We start from the raw sequence: 23,130 nt of genomic DNA on the forward strand, positions 1-23,130 counted from the left end.
TAGTAGTCGAATAGGCACATGCTTTGCTTGATACTTTACCCATTTAACTCATTCACTGCCATTGACGAATTTACATTCAATCCAAGGTACTTATTTATATGTTTTTCAATTTTTTTCAAATGTTGGGGTAAAAGAGGGTCTGAAAATGTCGGTCAGTGAATGAGTTAAAATGATTCCTTTTTTAAATTGGAAACGTGTCATCAAATCGTGTTTAATTCCGGATCCTGCTTATTGATTCAGCAATGTCCCTGTCCACAGGGAAACTGGCGCCATGCCGCTACCAACAGGCCCGTGACTAGAGAAGAGCTGATGATGGTCCTTGCGGGCCTGGCGCGTCTGAGGATCCGAGCCTTGTACTTTACGCAGAGCCAGCGACTTAGTCTGGGCCAAGTGGGCTTGGAGGAAGCCACCGATACGGGGACCGGGGGTCCCGGGAACACTGTGGAGGTCTGCTCCTGCCCACCTCAGTTTGCCGGAGACTCCTGCGAGGTGAGTCAAATATATCGACACAACAGGAAGCTTGTCTTCTTTATTTTGTAAGGATGGGAAGGGAAATTATAATCATAGTGTATTCTTTTCAATCTTTTACATTATAATCACTGACTTGAAGGTGGAAAATGCAGAAATTTTGCCCAATTATTGGCATGTGTGTCCCTCACTTAAATAGGAAGTCAACCCAAACCTATTTTTTTTCAAGAATATGTTCTATGCAAGGCGTCTAGTTGAAACAAGGCATTCTGATAAATATTACGTTTGCGTAATAAGTTAATCCACCCGTTTTTAGCCCTCTCTGGCGGCGGCCATTTTGTCACTTCTGTCGACTGAAAATGACATCATAACTGCTTAAAATGACCAATCATGGCTCAAATTCAGAAAACAGGTCAGCCGTGATTGGACAACTGCTCAGGGCTCAGGTAACGACCAATCACGGCTGACCTGTTTTCTGAAGCTGAGCCGTGATTGGTTGTTACCTGAGCCCTGAGCAGTTGTGATGTCATTTTCAGTTGACAGAAGTGACAAAATGGCCGCCTCCTGAGATGGCTAAAAAGAAGAAGGGGTGGATTTTGCTGCTTAACTCATATTCCACAAACACAATATCAATCAAAATGCCGTGTTTCAACTAGTGGACCTGCTAGGAACATATCCTTGAATGTTTGGGTTGATTTCCCTTCAAGTCTGTAACCTTTTGTCCGTCTTCATCTGTTGAAACAAGTGTTGCAAAAAAGCCAAAGAAAAAACATAATGCTCAGATATTCCAAGAGTTAGATGACTATTGCCTCCTACGCTGAGGTCATGACCGCCATTTGATCTTTGAGTTTTTTTCCTTCGACTTTTAAGCCTTATCATTTTTATCTCGTGCAGTTCCACTGCAATGCGTTGCAACGCATGACATCTGTGCCCGCTTCCAAACGTCCTCAATTTGCACCACTGAAATAGAACGGGGAGGATCACCTTCTCAGGTGTTGAGTGAAATAGCGTTGTGTCATCTTGGAGGAGCGGGACCTCCTCTTCGTTCTTGTAAGGTTGTCCCGACACGCCCGAACTAAACATTGCACCCTTTTGCCCCGGGGCCCGGAGTCATCAGCTGAGGAGACTTGGGCGGAATGTGCTGCTGGAAAATAACCAGTCGGCCAAAACGACGTAGCCTCAGGCTAGGACGGGATGAAATGCACAATCACGCAGACATAATATTAGCCATTATAAAGCCGGGATCACTGCCATGGCTACAACTCATAAGAGGCGCTACCGGCATTCCGTTGTTAAGGGAAAAAAAAGTGTCTTTGTGCTTTAAGTCTGTTTTTTAGACATGCATTCCATCTTGTCTGTGGGGATCTTTGTTGAGGTTTTGTGTTTGTTTCCCAGTTCTGCATATAACGGCGGCACAGTGAGATAGCGCTTAGCACGTCTGCTTCACAGTCCAGAAGTCCTGGGTTTGAATCCTGGCTCCGCCCTCCCTGTGTGGCGTTTGTCTCTGTGTACCCTGTAATTGGCTTGTGAAGTCCGTAATAAGCAGTAGAGCAAATGGATGAATGAGTTGGAAATTGCGCATGAAGTAACGTTTAACTCGTTTACTGCCAGACATTTTCAGACATTCTTTTACTCTAACCTTTGAAAAATATTTGAAAGAAATATAAATCATTTCCTGGGATTGAACGGCTGGACTGTGATAAGCCAAGTGAATTCGTCAATGGCAGTGAATGAGTTAATTTGGTCAATTTAGAGGAAGTTGAGTCTTCAGGTGGGGAAACCTCACCTGACCTCACTGTTACTCATAAACCTGACTGTGTTTGATTGTGTATGCACTCGATCCCCTACAATTCAAGGGTGTGTGTGCGTGAGTCTGATAGTCCAGCAGACACACCCACAAGCATGTGTGTGTGTGTGTGTGTTTGCTTGCAGAGTGTGATTCAGGTGTGACTCTACTGTCTGAGGGTGTCTGACACAATTGTAAAATCCACACACACGTACAGGGTAACATACACACTTACACACGCCCTCATCCCACGTCCACAACCGATTTGTCGCATCGAAAAAACTTTTTTGGGAAATGGCCAACCAGGACACAATAAATGCCATTTTTGCGATAAAGTGTGTTCGTGAAAAGTGTGATGGACTAGAGCAGGGGTCACCGACCTTTTTGAAACTGAGAGCTGCTTCTTGGCCATTGATGAATGCCAAGGGCTACCAGTTTGACACACACACATCTGACTTGAAATAGCACATCTTTATTTTTTTCCATGTTTACATTTTCAAATGATCACTTCTACAACATTCCTAGAAAATCACAATGTCCCATCGCCGGTGAGCCCTTTTTAGAACAGGCCCGTGGGCTACTCATGTGGTCCTCCCGGGCTACCTGGTGCCCTGCAGAAGCTGGATAATGATCCTGATCATTTGGATCAGGTGTGTTGCATCAGGGAGGGATGGAAAACAGTCAGGACAGCAGGCCTCAAGGAACAGGATTGAAGACCCCTGTTCTAGCATTTAATGCTTTTGCGTATATATGAACAAATAATCTAACATACAATAGGGATGCTCGCTTATGAAAAAAATATGAATCACGATTATTTCGGTAATAATTGAAATCACGATTATTCAAACGATCATTTATTTTTTTCGTGCAAAGCAGGAAAATGTTTAAAATAAAAAAAAATAGAAAGACATACATTTCTTTGAAACACGAAAATTATGTAAGTTCGAAACAACCTTTATGAAATTAGTTATTATAGAATAAACAAAGGTGCAAATGTATAAATTCAAGAATGATTTCCTTGTGTGTAAACAGTTTGTTGGATATAAATGCATATTAATAACCATTTTTTTTACGATTATGCCAATTTTTGTAATCGTTCAGTGTAATGATCGTAATTGTAATTGAATTTCGATTAATTGCACAGCCCTAACATACAACATACTGTATCTATTATATATATATATATATATATATATATATATATATATATATATATATATATATATATATATATATATATATATATATATATAACAAATTGGATTATTTCCTGCAGCACACCTGACCATATCCCGCAGTGGATCTGAATCAAAATGCTCGCTGTTATTAGCGTGCGTGCAGTTTGTTTGTGTGTGTACGTAAATGAGAGAGGGGACTGAAAAAGGAATGAGAGCGCACGTTACCACCTGCATGTGCGTGCTTGTGCGCCTCTGTACAGTCAGTGCCCTTACTCAGTTGGAGATGGGGCGTGTCCTCATTGTCAGTGTGTGTCAGTGTGTGTGTGCGTTTAAGAGGCACAAGCAGGGGAAAGTGGAGCGTTCTTTCGATCGGACTAAACATCAGGAATGCCAGATAGCTCGATGGCCCGACACCGGCGCCCCGGAGGGGTTCTGCTCAGGATTGTGCTGTGGGGATCTCTGATCGTGCTGTGCTGGGCCGGCAGCAGGCCCAGTCAGGGAGGGGTGTCTCGACCCCGACGCGGCAGACATGAAGGAAGATGGGGGTTAAGACAGCAGGCGGACCAGTGGCTAGAGTATCCGAGGCTAAACGAGCAGCGGGGCGACGGGGGTCAAGTGGTCCGCTTCCCTTCTGTCAATGACGACTCGGCCTTTAGTCCGTTTGAGGTAAATGGTGGCTCTTAAGGTGTGTTTGTCTATCTGGGAAAAGGGCAAAGGCTGCGCTCATGTCAGTTAATGTTTCCTCAAGTTCAGCCCTCTGACAGGCATCGCCATACAAGAGGTTTTACATTTCTCCCATGGAAATGTGGGATAAGAAATATATTGGCTGAATTCAAAGTCTCAAGTTGGCTTTACTACAATCAACTTTTTGTCTTTTTTTTTCATTTCTTTTGTAGAAATGCGCCCCTGGATACTTTCGAGATGCCAGCGGGCCATACCTGGGCCGTTGCGTGCGCTGTAATTGTAACGGTCTGGCAGACGAATGCGAGGACTGGACCGGCAGGTGTCTGGTGAGCTACACTCACAGTACTCAAATACTCGATTACATTTAATGCTCCAATCACAAGCTATTTTAAAAAGGTCATACGTTTACACAGCATATGATGAGTTTTATAGTAATGAATGCAGAGTCGGTAAATGACATATGGTACCTTAGGGCTTAACATTCCTCAAGCCCAATCGTTTATTATATTTGCCCTTATTAAACTCTTTCAAAAAATATTAGCTGCTTTTAATATTTGGAATGAGCGATTTAAAATTGCGATATTCATATCACTCTTGACATTTTTGTATGGTGTTGTGCCGTGACATTTTTCTACTGTAAAATAACGGCCTTGGCTCAACTAGAGAATGCAACAAAATTGCTGGTTTGCCACCTTCATCATCTTCAGTTTTATGCAAATTGGCTTTGTCAATTCTAAACACACGCAGGCAGAAAATAAATATGACCCAAAAAAAGAGAAATAAATAGAAAATGGATACAAGTTTGAATATAGTGTTGCCACCTCGCCATCTTGTGTCTTTCCCATTTTTTTTTTTTTTTTTAATTACCACAAATATTTCCTATGGCATGGTGGTTTTCTCCTTGTCATTATTCTCCTTGAAGGGAGGATGAGCCTGAGCACATTTGAACATTTCAACCATCTCCATTATGTTATCGTCATGCAAGACCGGGCCTGCGTTGCCGCGTGTGCGCCGCCCTTGCAACGCTGCGCAAGTCAAACCAACATCGAATACGTTCTTGGTGTGGGGGGGGGGGGCGTCACTCCTTTTAACCCCCCCCGCCGTGTGTGTGTGCCCGCTTTGGGAAGAAAAGACTTGATGGTCCACTAAGGTTAGCCTTGCAAAGTGCATGCCTGAAAGTCCAATTTTGTCCTCTTTGTTTGCCTCAGAATTGCCAGTACAACACAGCTGGAGACAGATGTGAATACTGCAGGGAAGGTTACTATGGTAACGCGGCTCAGAGGACGTGCCGGGCGTGCCCTTGCCCTTTCAGTACGGCCACAAACAGGTGAGTTAAGAAAAAACAAAAACAAAGAAGCTGCACCTAACCAGATTTTCTGTTGTTACATAACACACTCGTTACATTTCTAGCTTTGCAGTCGCTTGCAGAGAGATCTACGGAGACTTCCAGTGTATTTGCAGAACAGGATACGCCGGAGACAAATGCGAAAAGTAAGTGAAACCCTCATTTGGTGAGAGCCACCAGCGGTTGAAAATCCGCAATACGGTAGCATTTATTTTCCACTGGAATAGATTTGTACCGTTGAACTGATTCCACCTTATTCATTCCTACTTCCGACAGGTGCGCTGCCGGTTTCTATGGTGACCCGGTGGTTCCAGGGGGAAGCTGCCGCCCTTGTAATTGTAACGGAAATGGCAACACCTGTGATCCCAGGACTGGAGGTTACATCGTCCATCTAATAATATAATACAACAATTCATGTTCACTGAGTATACGTATTTATGTTGCTTATATATTACGTTGAATGCGAAAAATCGTGTGGCACCATCAAAGCGCTTTTATTTACTTTATATAGCCAAAATAATCCATTTGAGAAAATGCCAATATGCTTGCTCCCGGCCTGCCACGTCGTGACGTGGTCCCTCACATTTTCGAATGATCTGTCTGCTTTCTACGAATGAAACATGGACACCGGGCAACTTATGGGTCCAGGTAGTGTTGAATGAAGCGCCGCTGACGGGGCTGGCTCCAGAGTCGGCGTCAGCACACGGAGGCACATACTATTGCTCAATAAATATTTGATAATATTAATATTAATTCATTTCGCTAATCGATCGCTTGCACCAAAACATGCAAAAAGAAGAGACACACAAGACTAGTTACCAGTGTCCATTGTGTTAAAGGGGAAGTCAACGCAGATATATTTTTTTCAAGAATATGTTCTATGCAAGCCTATTAGTTGAAACAGGGCATTCTGATAAATATTGCATTTGTGGGATAAGTGTTAATCCACTCGTTTTTAGCCATCTCTGGGGCGGCCATTTTGTCTTCTGTCGACTGAAAATGACATCACAACTGCTCACAACGACCAATCACGGCTCAGATTTATAAAACAGGTCAGCCACGATTGGTCATTGTGAGAAGTTGTGATGTCATTTTTAGTCGACAGAAGACAAAATGGCCGCCCCCAGAGATGGCTGAAAACGAGTGCATTTTGCTGCTTAACTTACATTCCACAAACGCAAAATTGATCAGAATGCCGCGTTTCAACTAGTGGGCTTGCATAGAACATATTCTAGAAAAAAATTTGTTTGGGTTGACTTCCGCTTTAAATGACAGATACATAGTGCCATTTACCAGGATGTTAAAATACAGACAAATAATCCCAATAATAAAGATTTTAAAGGAATTCCTGCTCCTAGTCTTCTCTATATATTTATTGATATCATTTTTTTTTTTCAATCCCTGCAGTTTGCAAGAGCACACTGGAACCCGGGGACACAAACACAGATGACCGCTGCCTAGGTGAATAAACATTCAAGAGTTTTTAGGGTTTCCCTAATGCCTACTTTAAACGTTCTCTTGATTTTCAGAGTGTGATAACTGCGCCCAGACTTTACTACAAGATTTAGAGAAGTTGGATGTCGTGCTGGTGCGGATCAAAATTCAACTGGACAACGCCTCCGCCAGCGCCTCCTCCCAGGACAGGCTCAGGAAGCTGGAGCAAACCTTATCGGACACCAAGGTAACAGGGAAAAAAGTCCGAGTAACTCCACTGGAGATGTTTTACTTTTAAGTTGCGGGATTCCGGTTGACAAGTCGAGACGCATTTAACATATCCCGGTGCCTCATGCGTAGCTGCAAGTGCAATGTACATACTTCTCTTCATTCTATGTACATATGCGGCACACACATATGCACGCGTTGACAGTCATGCTTGCGTGCCAAATGCTGGGATGGGTGTGCTTATGCAAACATTCCAGATGGGATCACTGATAAGTAATCACAATGCATTTTGTTCCGCACTGTGCCTCAATTTGGTTTAGAGACATGGAAAACATACTCATTTTCTTGATAGACAGTGTATTTCGCGGAAATCTGAAGTTAATGTTACTTAAAAAATATCCATCCATCCAATATCGATACCGCTTCTCCTCACAAGGGGCGTGCTGGAGCCTATCCCAGCTGTCTTCGGGCAGTAGGCGGGGGACACCCCGAATTGGTTGCCAGCCAATCGCAGGGCACACAGAGACAAACATCCGCACTCACAATCACACCTAGAGAGTCCAATCAACTTACCATGCATGTTTTTGGAATGTGGGAGGAAACCAGAGTACCCGGAGAAAACCCACGCAGGCACGGGGAGAACATGCAAACTCCACACAGGGAGGCCGGAGCCGGGATCGAACCCACGACCTCTGAACTGTGAGGCGGACGTGCTAACCAGTCGACCACCGTGCCACCTTAAAAAATATGTCGTTTTATTATTTATTTTTTACTTTTTTTATTTTTAACTCATATTTTGAGGGGAGGAGAGAGGAGAAGTGGCAGTAAAACAGGCCAAAATCCAAATGTCAGAGGTGAGACAGGGCAAGAGTCTAGTACTTGCATATTTACTTGTACTTGTACACGTACTTGGTGTGGTTTAACTAAATGGGTCTTTTTGATTATTTTGATAATCACGGATATGATAATTGATGGATGGATTACTTTATCATTGTTTTTTTCCATTTATTGGGTTATTATTTTGTACACAAATTTTTTTTTATTATTTCAAAAAATTACATACGCATCTCTATTTTTTTTGTTTGTTTTTGCAGGATCTAGTGAACAAATTCAGTATTTCTGTCAATGGCCAAAGTTCCAGGGTCAAGCAGCTGGAAGACGACATGTTGAATCTTTCTGATGACATTGCCTCTCTTCAAGACAAGGTCATAAAAAATATTTTGATTAAATCCGTCCATTTTCTGTATTGTGTGTAAAAATCTGCGATTTCCATTGACATTCAGGCTGACAAGACAGTTGCGGGCGCTGACAAAGCAGTTCTAGGGGTTGAAAAAACCCACAAGAGGGCTCAGGATATGGCCCTCGAGATTCAAAGCATGCTCAAGAAAATCCAAGGTAAAGCTTGTGAGACGTTCATTCATCGTGGAAGTGTCGTCATTCGTTTGCTTCATGCTTCCAGGTCTGCTGGACCAGCTGAAAGACGCGGGCTCCAGCGGGGGGACGCTGACTAGTGAGAGCGCGGCCAAGATGCTGGAGGAGGCCCAGCGCATGGTGAAGGAGATGGAGAACAGGAACTTCACGCCCCAGAAGACCGCTGCTGACAAGGAAAGAGACGACGCCAGGAAACGTACGATAATGTTATGTACACGCCTTTAACACTCGGGCAGTCGACCCCATCCAAGGCTTCCGCATTTGTGTCCATTAATGAGTTGATTAATAACAACTGTCATCTGGGATGTTTAGCTAAAAGGATCAAAGAAAACACAATATAAAGACACCCTACAATACGCATAACAAATGAGATCTGATCTGATGACAGATATAAGTGTGGTGAGTGCGTTTGATATGTATAGCACGTTCGTAGGGTTTCAAATCACAAGGGCATACTATGGAGATTCATTTAAATTTCATAACGCACAAAGAAAAATGAACTCAGTTAACTCAGTTTTATTTACTTCCTGTAGCAGCTGACCTCTGCTCACTGTGCAGCCAAACTTAGAGAAGAGTCACTGTCGCAAAGACGGACTTTTACGTGGTTTTACGTTAAATAGTTGCTGGATGGCTCATTGGAGAAATCCCAAATAATTTGCACACTTTGCACACAGCCGAATTCAAATACCATATTAGTTGTACGTCTTTGGTGTATCGCTCAACTGTTGTATTTTACAGGAAAAGAATCGTATTCAAGAATCAAAGAAAGCTATTAGAGTCTTTGAATCTAAATGTGATTTTTTTTTTAATCAACCTTAATTCCAAGATTTTATTCAAGTAAATATGGGTTCCAAGCTTCGTAAAAAATTGTAGTTGAAAAATTTGATTAATCTCGATCGATTATGGAAAATCTTGCGATTAAATAGCTAAAAAAATGTAATCGCTTGACAGCACTAATATATGATATCATCATACACAACATGTAAGATTTTTATGGACCAAAAAACATCCTAAATTAATCTGTATATATGTGTCATCTGAGTGCCCTCAGATTCCTCCACAACAATCTCATGTGAGCGCAAATTTGAGTTTTGTCATTCACTGCCAGACATTTTCAGACACTCTTTTACCCCCAAAAAAATAGAAAAATAAATTGCTGGGATTGAATGGCTCGACTGTGAAAAGACAAGTAAATCCGTCAATGGCAGTGAATGAGTTAATTAAGTCTAAACTACGGGACTATATTTTACTCCCTTATCCAGTCCTGGAGCACATCAAGAGCAACGTGAGTAAGCAGTTGGATCAGAACGAGGACTCAGCAGCACATTTGAAAGAGCAACTGAAGGACTACGAAGGCAAATTGAAGGAGCTGGACAAGTCTCTGAAGGACGCCACGGACCTGGTGAAGAAAGCCAAAGCCCAGAATGGACTCAACGCCCAAGCTGTACCGGAGCTGCAGGTAAACTAAACGCAGTCGACAATAATCAGTAGAACCGCAGAATCGGGACACATTACTTGATTTCATGCATTGTGATTAATACCGATCTGATGGGAACCAATTCATTTCTTCAGAAAAGCTCTTTTAGGTGTACCTAATGTTTTGACCAGTGACAATTCCTCGCATTTTCCCCACAGGATCGCATCAATAACCTAAAGAAGGAGCGCAAGACTGTCAAGGACCAAGTGACGATTGCGACAAATGAGCTGAAAAAAATCCAAGATTTAGTCAAAGGGCTTTCCAACAACAAAACGGTGCGTGTAAAGTGCGTTGACAATTTTGACAATCGTAGCTGATTTTTAAATTGTAAGAGAATTCCACTCTTACATGATGAGGAAAAAAATCGGCATGTGTGTTTATACTGCTCGTGTAGTATCTTGCGTAGCAACACAGCACATCTCGACATAACCGAATCTCAATCAACGATCGCGAGTCTCCTTCCCTTAAACTAGAATGCCCAGGGGTTTTTACACCTATTTTTGCAACAACGATTGAACGACAAATCCGGGTGATATTTGAAAAACAACTCTGCTGGCGCTACAAGTAGATGACTTTAATTTGTAAATTAGCCATTCCCTGCCAAAATAGCAGGTGACATCGTCAAATGTAAAGCACAAGCAGTCAAATGACCACCTTCTGGGCGTTCTAGTCCATATGTCTGTTGTAGTACCAACATTGACCTATGAGAGGCAGCATGGTGCCACAGCGCATTCAGAAATAATACATCGTAATAATCACTCTCAACTCACCCAACAACAGTGGATAATCACTCAGGATAGTCTTTTCATGATGTCTGATAATCTGGCTTTTGATTCCAAAGGAAGAAAAAAAGCTACAATTTGCTGGTACTGCACTCTAGCCTGGAGATTGTGCAACCTCCACATACATGAATATGAAACTCTTATTGAACTCTGAGTACACCCTGAGGACTAAAAACGCATGAAGAATTTGAGAATATTATTGCCAGCTTATGATAAACGACGCGATGTAAGCGAGATAGCTGTCAGGTCCTAACACGCAGCCCCCGCAGACAAAGATCGCTGTGTCTCTTTATTGTTGCTGAGGTGAGGTCACTGGAATGCTGTAAATATCGTTTGCCCAAATTGCCTTTGCCCTCGGCAGGCGTACGAAAAGTTGGCCGCTGAGCTGGATGGCGGCAAGGCCGACTTGACCAAGAAAGTCAACGAGATCTCCAAAGTGGCAGCCAAGGAGAACGTCGTGGAGGCTGCGGAGGACCACGCCAACAATCTCAAGAAGCTGTCGAAGGAACTGGAGGAGTAGGTTCATGACAATGAGTCACTCACAGGACATTATGTTGGGTACATGGGATGTCGCGATATACAAATGTCACGATGCAATAATATCACAATATTGTGGGAGGTTGGCGATATATAAAAAAGCTTATGATGATGTGGAAAAGCTCACGATATTGTAAAAAACAGCGCATAAAAAAAAAAAAAACATCACAATATTCTGTTTTGAGGAACTCAAATGTGTGTTGCCCTTAAGGTGGCGATTGGCGTGGGTCTTAAACGTAGTACTAATTGGTACTAATTAAAATGAGTATTTAAAATTAGTACTAATTCCTAATTAGTACTGCACTAATAAACTCACCACCAGTGGGTGCTGGAACTGCACAAATGGAAAACAACTTGGGCTTTTAAACAGATTTGCTGCTATTAAAATCGTGACTTGATGACGACGATGTATCGTGGCAATTTTAATTTTGCGATATTGTCACTATTGGGACAGCCCTATTGGGTACACTTGCTTAATCTGAAGTACATTTGCCTCTTAGCACTCAACCCTAATATTGGACAGCCCCAAACCTAGACATTGGAAAGGAAAAACCCAAAAAAATAAAATAAAAAAAAATAGAAAAGAAAAATATGAAAAAAATAATTAGATAAACCCTTAAATATTAATAAGTCGACTGGGCTCATTATATTTTTGTTTTTTAAATTCATGTACTTTTATGTACCCATTTAAGTTATTTATGTACAGTATTTTAATTTAAATATTTATTTATTTTAAATTAACTAATTAGTTGACTTATTCTAATTATATTTTAAAGCAAAAAATGATCGTGATTTGGCACCCACAGATTCAACTTTTGCCATTTTTTTTCAGTATATTTTTTTTTTTTGTGGAAAATGCAATTGTCTTTCAAGAAATTTTGGGGTTAAAAAAAAAAGTCCCTTTTTATTTTTTCAATGCCTTTTTAAAGGCCGTCAATTATACAGAGATTTTACATTGTATTTTAACTAAGGTATTTATTTATTTTTTTATTAGGTAATCAATTATTTTTTTAAATTGTATTTATTTATTATTGTGCAATTTATTTGTTTCATTTACCACAAAATAAATCATTATTTATATTTGATTTATGTAAAGGCAAATCTGCACTAAATTGCACCGCAACATTTTTTTTTTAAATTTCCTTGCATCAACCGTCTAAATGGCAAACAAATGGCGATGAAAGCACAGTCTCCATGGTAGATGTAATCATGCTTGGTTCAAATTATACTGTCACAGGGGTACAGTAGAGGTTTGTGGTTGTAGCTGTACTTTTACAACTACATGGCACTCAAGCTGTTCCGTCTTTGCAGTGCCGTGAAGTCTGCGAGTGAACGCCCCGAGGTACGCAACGCCAATGACGCCATCAATGCCTATAAGAACATCACTGCCGCCGTTAAAGCCGCCGAGGCCGCCGCTAACCAAGCCAAAGAAGCTGCCGACAAAGCCTTGAACGTAAGTTTCTGAATAATCTATCATTGTTTTTTTTCCATTTTCAAACGGTGACCAAAAATCCCCCAAAAGTCACTTGTTTATTTTGTTTCTCTTTTAATAAAACACAAAATGGAAAACAGGCCACAGGGCAAAGTGACCAGAAAGTTTGGTAGCGATAACGAATTGGTGAAGATGTGTTAGCTGCAGCAATTTTGTAAGCCAAAAATTAAATGATGAATGATCAATCATTCTTTTTCAATTTTTTTGGGAGGGGGGGTTAGATTAAATAGCAAAAAAGTTACTTGTTCTTTTTTTGATTGCCAATTAAAAGTGGGGAAAAATGAATGATGCACAAATTACATGTCACAATATATTGATAAATATGTATCATGAATGTTTGCTTTTAGAATGTAAAAAAACAAAAACTGGCGGAAAGAGCAAAAGACCAGAATGAAAATGGTGCAGAACTGGTGCAGAATGCACAAGAAGCACAGAGTGTCCTGGAAGGTAATCACCTGTTCTTTTCACTTTTGCTCAATAATGAAAAAAGTACACACACATTTACAGAGCTGCGCATTCTACGAAAAATGTGCGGTCCGTTTATCGCCTTCCATCTACAGCCGGGGTAAGACAGAAAGACAGAAAAAAAATGGGCTTCGGATTATTCAGACACTTTTTTTTTTTTAAGTTTCCCGTTTATCGTTCATCGCAGACAAAATGGGCATCCGTCATAGGCGGACAGGCGGAGCAGTCCGTCACATATAAGGCGATATGCCCAGCTCTGCTCACTTCTTTTTTTCTTCTTTCTCCTTCTTTTCCCAGATGCTGTCAATGAAATTCCGGACATAAATAGGCGCCTGAATAACGCAGAGCGGAAAAAGAATGATCTTGAGGCTGACCTTCTGGATGCGCAAAGGCAGCTGAACGACATTAAAAGAGGTAGCGACGTCCGTTGCGAGCTGCCGCTGTGACGATTGAGTCTGTAGGAACCTCCAGCGTTTTGCTCGCTTTCCCCCCTTCAGATGACATTGCAGGTATGATCGACGAAGCCAAGACGAAGGCCGCTTCCGCTAACGACTCGGCCAGCGACACCATGGACAAGCTGGAGGCCATCAGGAAGGAAATGGAAAAGATCAACATCACCCCCGGGGATTCCAACCTTGGCGGCGTATTGGACGACGTGGACAAAACAGGTGAAAAGACAGAAGACGACAATTGTCCTTGTCATATTTGTACAAATGCCATTTTGTCAACCGTTTGCAGTGAAGAACTTGTTGAAAACCATCCCGACACTGAGCGACAGGATCACGGAGGTGGAGACCTTGACCTCGCAGTTTAAGCCGCTGAAAAACATCACCGACAGCGTCAAGAAACTCAAGGAGCTCATTGACAAAGCGCGCGACGCAGCCAACAGGGTGACTTCACTCTCTTTGCAAACTTTATGCACTGTCGCGGAGCTACTAAAACATGGACGCCTGTCACTTTCCTGCCGTTTTCACAACACAGCAACCTTAGGTCCCGTGATACTGTGCCGCAATTTATTTATGAAGAACAAACCCATAATTGATCTGAAACTCTTTAAAAATATCGGCCTGCTAAAAAAAATATATATACATATATATATATATATATTCTGACAGTCAATGTCAATCAAAATTGTTACTTTCACACCAGAGCAAGTAAACAACATGGCTGAGAAGTCATTGTTTATTTTGGTTTCAGGAAAAAAAAAAATGCATGCATGTACCAATCTCGACAAACACATTCCCATTCAAATACATCAGGAATAAACCTAAGTTAAAAAAAAAACATTTGGAATCGAAGAAGAGAAGTATTTGTGCTTTTAGTAAGCAGTGGAGCCAGCTGTAAGCAAAACGGCATCGGCCGTCAATGGCAATTGATCGCTCTAAGTTGCTGTTAGCTAACATTTGTCCGTGCATCCCCCCCAGATTCCCATCCCGATGAAGTTCACAGGCAACAGCCACGTGCAGTTGCATCCGCCCAAGAACCTGGAGGAGCTGAAGGCCTTCACAGACTTGTCGCTGTCACTGCAGAGGCCCGAGGGCAGGGGCGATGGAAGACGCCGACGCAAGCAGGCCGCAGACAAAGGCGACATGTTTGTGATGTACCTCGGCAACAAGGATGTGTGTATAAGGGGCGGGGATTCCCGGTGGATGAATTAAAATGATTAACGAAAGGTCTTCTCTAGCCCTCCAAGAGCTACATCGGCATGGTCCTGAGGAACAACGTGCTGTACGGCGTCTACAAGCTGAACGGAATCGAGCATGTGATGAAAACCGACGCCATCACCACGTCTCCATCTGAGCCGGCCAAGTTTGATAAAGTCAACCTGCAAAGGTACGGTGGAGAGGTCGTGTGGCCGCCAACAGTGGCGACTCAATCGTTTGCACGGCCGCTGGAATTGAATGTTTTTATAACAGTGTCCAGTAAAACAAAAAAATAGAAAAATGGTTTTGCTTAGGATACTCTAGGTCAGGGATGAGCAACTTAAATGCTACTGGGGAGCCGCATAGGACACACACTCCCACCAGATGTAGGACAAAAATGCTATTTTAAATATGGACAAAATCCGTACAAAATGCTTTTAATATATTTAATTTTTGAAAATACATTTTTACATGGATGTATAAAAGATCCACTATCCTAACCTAACAACAAAGGCATTGAAGCAAACAGCAAAATAACCACATACTGTATTCTTATCCCCCTCCCAGTGCTCTAACATAAAAATTACCATTCAAGGATGGCACAAAACTGCTGAATGAGAAAGCAACATGCAATTTATTTTTTTACATTTTCTTCACAAAAAACAACTCACTCAAAATGTTAATATTATCGAGGTACTGTTTGTCCTGAAATAATTTCTTTTTAGCACCCAATCCAATGGCGCTTTAGAATACTGATTCCATAGCAACATCTGCTGCCACACAACGCTGGGAACGGACGGACATTGAGAGGTGGCGGGAATCACAGCAAAGCACGTCCACTTCTGTTTGCAGAATTGATTCAGAAACTATGTTCACACCGACATCTTTTTCTTTTTGATCTCAAACCATGCTTCGTTCTGTGCTTGTTGTCATTTAGAATTTATCAAGATGCAAAGTTGATCCTCACCAAAGACTTCACATCCGACACTCCCGGGATTCCGATTGTCAGCGACAACCGAGGAGACGAACTCAAAAACCTTCTGGACCTCACTCCAGACGATTTGGTTTTCTACGTGGGAGGCTATCCATCCAACTTCACTGTGAGATCACGGCAACAGCAAACAATGATGCCACTATCCCAACACGGGGTGAACTAAAACGCTTTTGGTTTTCTCAATCCATCTGTGGCTCCTCCCCAGCCGCCGACGCCTCTCAACTACCCCATGTACAAAGGCTGCATCGAGATGGCCTATCTTAACGACAAGGTTGTCAGCTTGTATAATTTCCTGCACAAAGACAACATCAATGTCGAGACTCCATGCAAGAGGTTGGTCCCGGTTTGTGTGCAACTTCCGGCCACAGTTGTTGACACATCCTTCATCATTCATTTATCCCGTGAGATGGAGAATATAGAATTATGATATATAATTGTTATATATTGTTATGCTGTATTATTTGCAAATTTAACATATTTTCTACACATTTGCACATTTGTTGAAAATTAATGTTTGAACGAACATGCATCTTGGGGGTCTCCTGAAAATTGATGATTTTGGAGGTAGAATGATTCCCCCCGACACCAGTGATATAGAAACTACATTTTTTAAAATTTTTATTTTATTTTGTATTTGGAATTTATATGGAAAAAAATCGGCTCCATTGTCACCATTGTAAAAATGTGACTGTAAAAGCATTTTTTAAATATTTAGCATTGCGGAAAAAGAAATTAGCCACTAGCCATAGTAGCACGTACATACAATAAAAATGTAGTCTTAACGTTAATTTTGAAGGGGCATTTTAATGCTCTCAATTGCATACTATTCTAAGACTTCAATAAGACTATTTTATATTATGCTTGACATAACAACCTTGGTTCATCCAAGGACATTTCCAATACATTTTAATGTATTTAAACACACACATATTGGAAAATGCCACCGCCTAAAAAAAAGATGAAAATTCCCCCCCCCCCCCCACCACTTTTAATCTCCAATTTAAAAAAATATGATTCAAAATTCTGATTGCTCTCTTGCACACAGGTATGTATCTCCATCGGGCTTTTATTTCGAGGGCTCTGGATATGGCCGCATGAATATCGACACGAGAGGATCAGTCCTCATCGGCATGTCCATCATGACGCATGCAGAAAATGGGCTGCTTTTGTACATTGATAGCGCGGTAAGTTCTTCTTGATAACATCGCAAAATGTTTGCCCTTTTGCAATCGTGCAAGGGACATTACAGAATTAAAAGACAACATTTTAGGAAAATTGACCATTTCTTTTACATTTTTTTGGGCTTTTTTTTCTTAAAAAAAAAAAAAAAAAGTAATAACGTGTCTTTTGTGCACAGGTTAACAGCTCATTTTAATCAGATATGGTTTTATGTGTCCCTTTGTGTTTCCGAAGAAAAAAATCCAACTGTTGCTTAATTCATAAATATTACTAAATGTATGACTTTTACGTTTTATATTATTGTTATATTAGTATTATAATTATTATTATTATATTATTACGAAATCCTAATATGCTTGGAAAAAAACGAGGGCGGATTTGGAATTAATGGGAACAGATAATCAAGAAAAGATTACTTGCATCTCTAATTAAAAAAAAACGTGTTGACCTGTGTTATTTGAATTTTCATGGGGGTAACATAAAATGTCCCTCAGTTATGTAACGGCCCTTAACCTTCTCCTCTCTTCCCCTCAAAGGACAATTACTTCACTGTAACAATGGAGAAGGGTGTCGTGCACCTGCGTAGCAACTTGCTGCAAGAACCAGCCACAAATAACTTGAAAATATTCCCGGTAAGTCAAAGCATAGCGAGTTGATGACATTCATTATAATAGTCACATTCTTTTTTCTTTTTTTTCCCCCAGAAACGCGACTGGGTGGACGTGCTCATCATTTTAAGCAACCAGGGGAAGTTTACAGTCCATATAGCCGCTAAAAAGGTGGCCACGGCCCAAGCCAAGTTCACCAGCGCTGACTTTAAGGAGTACTATATTGGCGGTGCACCCCTAGAAATGAGGGAAAAGTATGCACATCAGATTCCAGCTTCTTGCTTCATGTAAAGAGAGCTTAGCGTCATACTAACTGCGTTCTCTGCTGACAGGCACAACATCACCATACAAGCCTTCAAAGGCTGCATGAACAACGTGAAGCTAGGCGGAAACTTTAAATTCATCGATGAGAAAGTGGGCATCAGCAAAGGTTGTCCCAAAGATTCCCTGGTATGTCACGATTCCACGCACTTTGACTGAAGCCTCAAAGACCACATTTCATTTTTAAGATCGATAGATCGGCTTGGTCATTTGTAGTTGAGGTAAAAAAAAAGACAATAAAAATACATAAAATTGAATACAATAGTTATTAATATAATATGGGTATGTCAAATATGTAAAATGGTTCAATTTGATAATACAGTAACATTGGCCAGCAGCAAATTTTGATCACTGATGGTTTTGTGTGTCTGGAAACGTATGCTGATTTTTTTTTTTTTTTTTTTTTTTTTTTCTGGCTCATCAGGTTTCGGAGATATTTTTTAATGTTGACCCCATTTGACCCCTTTTGAAAAAAATACCACTTGTTCCTGAATCTAACCCTTAATTCTTCAATATTACAAATATATTATTGTTATTATAATATTATGAAAACCAGTGACCAATGTAATTTATCCTGTTTTATTCATTTAATTCTTATTCATTAGCTAATTATTTTGTCAAATAAATAAAAGCATGTTAAATTGTATATTCTAATATTTTTTAATATTGTGTTAAGATGATAGAAGTAAAAAACACTCATACATGTAAATTACGTAAAAAATATTTTAATAAAAAGATAATGCATTCCTATTTTAACGCTATTTTGAATCGTTAGGTCGGTTGTTTATTAACCAATTATTAAAAAACGGAATCTAAACATGTTAAATGTATATGAGCAGTTGTTTGTTTTACTAATCCTTTTGACTTTATTTGCAAAAAAAATACATGAACCAATTATTTAATGTGCTCGATAATTACAAAATACAAAAAAGGTCAAAAATTTCAAATATTGCGTTATGCTTTGAATGGGGAAAACTGCCCCATCTGGTGGATTAATGTAAAAATACAAAATTGAAAGACAGTACAGGAGATCCTTGGTTTACTGAGTTAACTTCCTTTTTGCTGCATGCTTTTAATGAGAAAAAGAAACTATGTAAATATAATTGAAATAATAATAATTGCATAGTGCAAATGACCTTTAGATGCCATTGGGGTTAATATTGTGTTTTATGAATTATGCGCGCTTGAGTGTGCTCATGTCTCATTGTGCAGACCTCTCGGAAAGCCGAGTTCAGCCCGGGAAGCTCCCTGTCGGCGGCCCTGTCGGACTTCAGCCTGGCCGGCGACGTCTCGGTCTCGCTGGGCTTCATGAGCACCGACAATGACGGGATCCTACTGCAGTCGAAAAAAGCGGTCAGTTCCTGAAACCTGAACCATGACATTGCTTTTCCTTCAAATCGGACTTGCACAATTTTTTGTTTTACTCCTTTTGTTCATCCAGGCTAACGGGATTCATCTGGCCTTAGAAAATGGCAATGTGATTGTGTATTTTAACAACATGATGTGGATTTCCAACAACAAATACAACGATGGCCACTGGCATTATTTGACTGTAGTCAGAAAACCTGGCAGGTATGAAATGCACGTTAATCCATGGCAATTTGGTAAAGTCTATTGTGAAAATACAAACGAATAAATCATATCATTGTAGAAAATGTTGACAAAAAGCAAGGGCAAATATGAATATTTGACAATTCATGGGCATGATAATTACAGCGACAAAGTAAAAGGTGTGAAATTTTGCTACATGCTTAGAATGGGGAAAAAAAAGAGCACTATCTGGAAAAAAAAAGAAGAAAAATATATATAGCAACTTTAAGGACCTAAAATGTTCCATAAGTATGTTATAGAATGTGCAAAACATAACTTAAGGTATCAAAAGTATCGATACTTCATCAACGTATCGATACTTGGTATCGGCATAAAAATTATCACGATACATCGCGACACGATGTATATATATATATATATATATATATATATATATATATATATATATATATATATATATATATATATATATATATATATATATATATATATATATATGATTGCTCCCGACAGGACGGCGGTACTCATTGATGACGACGACAGCGGCAGAGTGGAGCAGAGTGGAAGCGTCACCGTGCCGGACTCGGGGGGCTCGGTGATTTTGGGACGCGACAAATTCAAAGGCTGTATCTCCAACCTCTACACCGGACGGTGATTGTCGTCGGCGAGCCGCGTCCGCTGTGTGCTGTCGCGTGTTTTTAACGGCATGTTAATTGATTTCCGCTCGCAGGCCCAGCCGTCAGTACAAGCCTGAGGACTTCACTGACTTCAAGTCGTCCGGAGACGTCCTGCTGAACGTGTGCACCCCCGAACGTCCTGTCCAACAGATGATCAATCGTTTCCCCAAGAAGGTGAGTGTTGCTCTTGCGCTGCGTCAACATGCATTTCCACTTTACCGGACACAAATACCAATTCACAGAGTTTGTGACTTTGCAGACGTAACTGTGAAAATCGTAAATCTCGAATATGTTGAACATTTACAATTGTTAGGGATATAGGGATATTAGTTCAGAGAGGCCTTTGCTGGATTAAATTGGAAGAGGGGAAAAATGCTCAAATTCAGCTCAGTTATCGGTTCAGCAACATGCAATTTGGTAATGACAGTTTTAAAAAAAAGTGCATTGTGCTCATTAGGGATTGAAATTAAAACCAAGAAACCACCAGAAAACACCAAAACAATTGCCTGATCTAGAAAAAACAGTAACTAGTTGAGCTTTTCATCCATACCGGAGGATATATTCCTCCCAAAATCAGCCAATTGTGCATGTGAGTGACATGGATGACAACAGCTCCTGTGTGAGTGTGCTCTTTGTCTGTATTTAATATTTTCTTGTTTTAGTTCTTCCCGTACTGATTTCTCTGGCAGCCATTTTAGGCAGCACACAACATCACCTCCTGAACACCAACCAGCATCGTTGCCATTGACTTCCACACAATGAGCAAAATTCCTGTTCTATTGGGCCCCGTCCCTGCTGCTCACTGCTGTTGAAACGTGTGACTTGATGTGTTTGACTGACTTTATTCCGCTGCCTCATTTCCAGAGATGACGGAGAAGGAGGAGCCTAAAGACCTGCCGTCAAGAGTCTAACCCTAACATTGTACCGCACGCTTCAATAAAAGCAACGCGTTGCATGAGCCTATGGACCATCAGAACTAATTCAAAATATAATAAATATTCAACGCCATGTTTGATCTTTTCCGATGTTTCTATGCTTAAACGGCACTCATAAATAACAAGCCTGACTGAAATCATCTCATTGTCTCTTTCTTCCATGTTAACAGTAACACACAAGCACTCCATCCATGCACATCACCCACCATTTTGATTATAAGCATAGTTTGGATATTAACTCGAGTCATTGATAGTGTAGTGGTTCACTTGCCTGACTTGTGCAGGTAGCATGGCTTCATTTTCCTCTCAGTGATGACAGAATTGGGGTATAGAACATGGATGGATGGATGAACAGAATCATAACTCATCGTCACCCTCATGCCAGGTCCATGTGACCATAACGCATTTTTTATTTGTATGTCTGGCGGACAGGCAAGACCCCCATATGTCTGCATTATGCGTTTTGAAAAATATATATTTAGAATCATTTACTTTTGATTAAGTGACAATATATAACAGCCTTGTTAGTAATGTTCAGATACTTTGCTTATAAACGCTTTTGAAACCAATGCTGGATAAAGATATGCAATCATAGTGTGTCTTCCCGACCCACATGGCTTGAACTGCATAAACTTGACAGATATGATCCGTAATGGTGGATTAACATCGCAGATCCAAGTGGTGTGAAACACGAGCTGCTACCGTAAATAACAAAAACACACATCCCCTGAGCTCTTTAAGACTGAAATATTATGTTCTGTTGATCTGGTCGCATCATTTGCTTTGCGCAAATCCATACAGAATATAACGTTAAGAAAAAAAATTACATTTAATTCAATTTGCCCGAAAAAAAAAAAAAAAAAAAAAAATATATATATATATATATATATATATATATATATATTTTTATTTTATTTTTTATTTTTTTTAATATATATGTATATATATATATATATATATATATATATATATATATATATATATATATATATATATATATATATATATATATATAATCTGTTCATTACTCCATCCATTTTGTATGACTTAAAATATGATCAAAATATATATATTTAACCGTCATTCCAGGGCCCGTTGGTACACATGAGGCCCTAGACTTGAGTTTAGCACACAGCACATTTCAAATGAATTATGTTACAAAATGGTAGAGTGCCGTGGTAGATCACCTGTTAACACACACAATATAAATATTTGATGAATGAAAATATCTAATACAATCTATAAGTTGACCCCGCGACGGTCGTACTGTATTTAGTATTTAGGACATCCCAGGAGGCCGCGGCGACAAGGTTGACAGGAAACCCGTTTTTCCAAAGAGCCAGCTTTGATTTGAGTCTTTCCGCTTGTGTTTAAGGAGGTCGCGCTGCGCGTGACGAACGAGAGTGCGTCTCCGTGCACGCTGCCGGGCCTGGTGCCAGACGCGTATCACATGGGGGGCCCCGTGAGCCGCTTGAGCTACAGCCTGCCGCTGCAGGTGCTGCAGCCCAGGTGAGTCCCTTCACAGTGAGACCGGCGGCGTCAAACTCGTTTTCATATTTTCATTCTTGAGACACATCATAGCGGCGCGTGAGACAGTTCACTCACTGTAGATTATTCTTTCCCTCCAAGACCGCATTTCTCTCTGGACATCCGGACTCGATCCCCAGAGGGCTTGTTGTTCTTCGCTGCGACGAGAGGTGGGAACTCTCACTTGGCTCTGTACGTGTCCAAAGGGAGAATCAGACTGTCTGTTGGCAAATACAATGAGATCTTCAACAGGGAGAAGTACAACGATGGAAAGTGGCATTCAGTGAGTACACTCAGATTAGCTTTGTTGTTACTCATGACACACCTGACACTCCACTGCACAATGAGTCTCAGGTGTATGTGCCTCACGCTCTGGTGTACCTCCTGC

At 40.7% G+C, this 23,130-nt stretch overlaps 1 protein-coding gene across 3 annotated transcripts in view; it reads left to right on the plus strand.

Annotated features, from left to right (window-relative positions):
• LOC147141062 (laminin subunit alpha-3-like) overlaps positions 1-23,130 on the plus strand; it is a 65,743-nt gene that overhangs the window by 39,550 nt on the left and 3,063 nt on the right. For 2 of the 3 annotated variants that reach the window (XM_086044125.1, XM_086044124.1), the window contains exons 41-72: positions 259-489; positions 4,329-4,442; positions 5,325-5,443; positions 5,527-5,607; positions 5,738-5,838; positions 6,869-6,922; positions 6,991-7,142; positions 8,218-8,328; positions 8,407-8,518; positions 8,583-8,750; positions 9,817-10,013; positions 10,190-10,306; positions 11,175-11,329; positions 12,662-12,803; positions 13,190-13,289; positions 13,605-13,721; positions 13,805-13,975; positions 14,046-14,197; positions 14,732-14,926; positions 14,992-15,140; positions 15,888-16,050; positions 16,150-16,277; positions 16,990-17,128; positions 17,660-17,755; positions 17,828-17,985; positions 18,064-18,181; positions 19,265-19,405; positions 19,494-19,624; positions 20,117-20,254; positions 20,334-20,454; positions 22,591-22,724; positions 22,845-23,025. In XM_086044125.1, the coding sequence (XP_085900251.1) occupies positions 259-489; positions 4,329-4,442; positions 5,325-5,443; positions 5,527-5,607; positions 5,738-5,838; positions 6,869-6,922; positions 6,991-7,142; positions 8,218-8,328; positions 8,407-8,518; positions 8,583-8,750; positions 9,817-10,013; positions 10,190-10,306; positions 11,175-11,329; positions 12,662-12,803; positions 13,190-13,289; positions 13,605-13,721; positions 13,805-13,975; positions 14,046-14,197; positions 14,732-14,926; positions 14,992-15,140; positions 15,888-16,050; positions 16,150-16,277; positions 16,990-17,128; positions 17,660-17,755; positions 17,828-17,985; positions 18,064-18,181; positions 19,265-19,405; positions 19,494-19,624; positions 20,117-20,254; positions 20,334-20,454; positions 22,591-22,724; positions 22,845-23,025 (4,386 nt within the window). Of the gene's footprint in view, positions 1-258; positions 490-4,328; positions 4,443-5,324; positions 5,444-5,526; positions 5,608-5,737; positions 5,839-6,868; positions 6,923-6,990; positions 7,143-8,217; positions 8,329-8,406; positions 8,519-8,582; positions 8,751-9,816; positions 10,014-10,189; positions 10,307-11,174; positions 11,330-12,661; positions 12,804-13,189; positions 13,290-13,604; positions 13,722-13,804; positions 13,976-14,045; positions 14,198-14,731; positions 14,927-14,991; positions 15,141-15,887; positions 16,051-16,149; positions 16,278-16,989; positions 17,129-17,659; positions 17,756-17,827; positions 17,986-18,063; positions 18,182-19,264; positions 19,406-19,493; positions 19,625-20,116; positions 20,255-20,333; positions 20,455-21,144; positions 21,353-22,590; positions 22,725-22,844; positions 23,026-23,130 lie in introns of those variants that run through there. The other variant, XM_086044126.1, reaches the window with a different exon arrangement.

This window comes from Filicampus tigris, chromosome 10, assembly GCF_054856515.1.
Source record: "Filicampus tigris isolate MCC_2025a chromosome 10, RoL_Ftig_1.0, whole genome shotgun sequence".
Classification (NCBI taxonomy): domain Eukaryota; kingdom Metazoa; phylum Chordata; class Actinopteri; order Syngnathiformes; family Syngnathidae; genus Filicampus; species Filicampus tigris.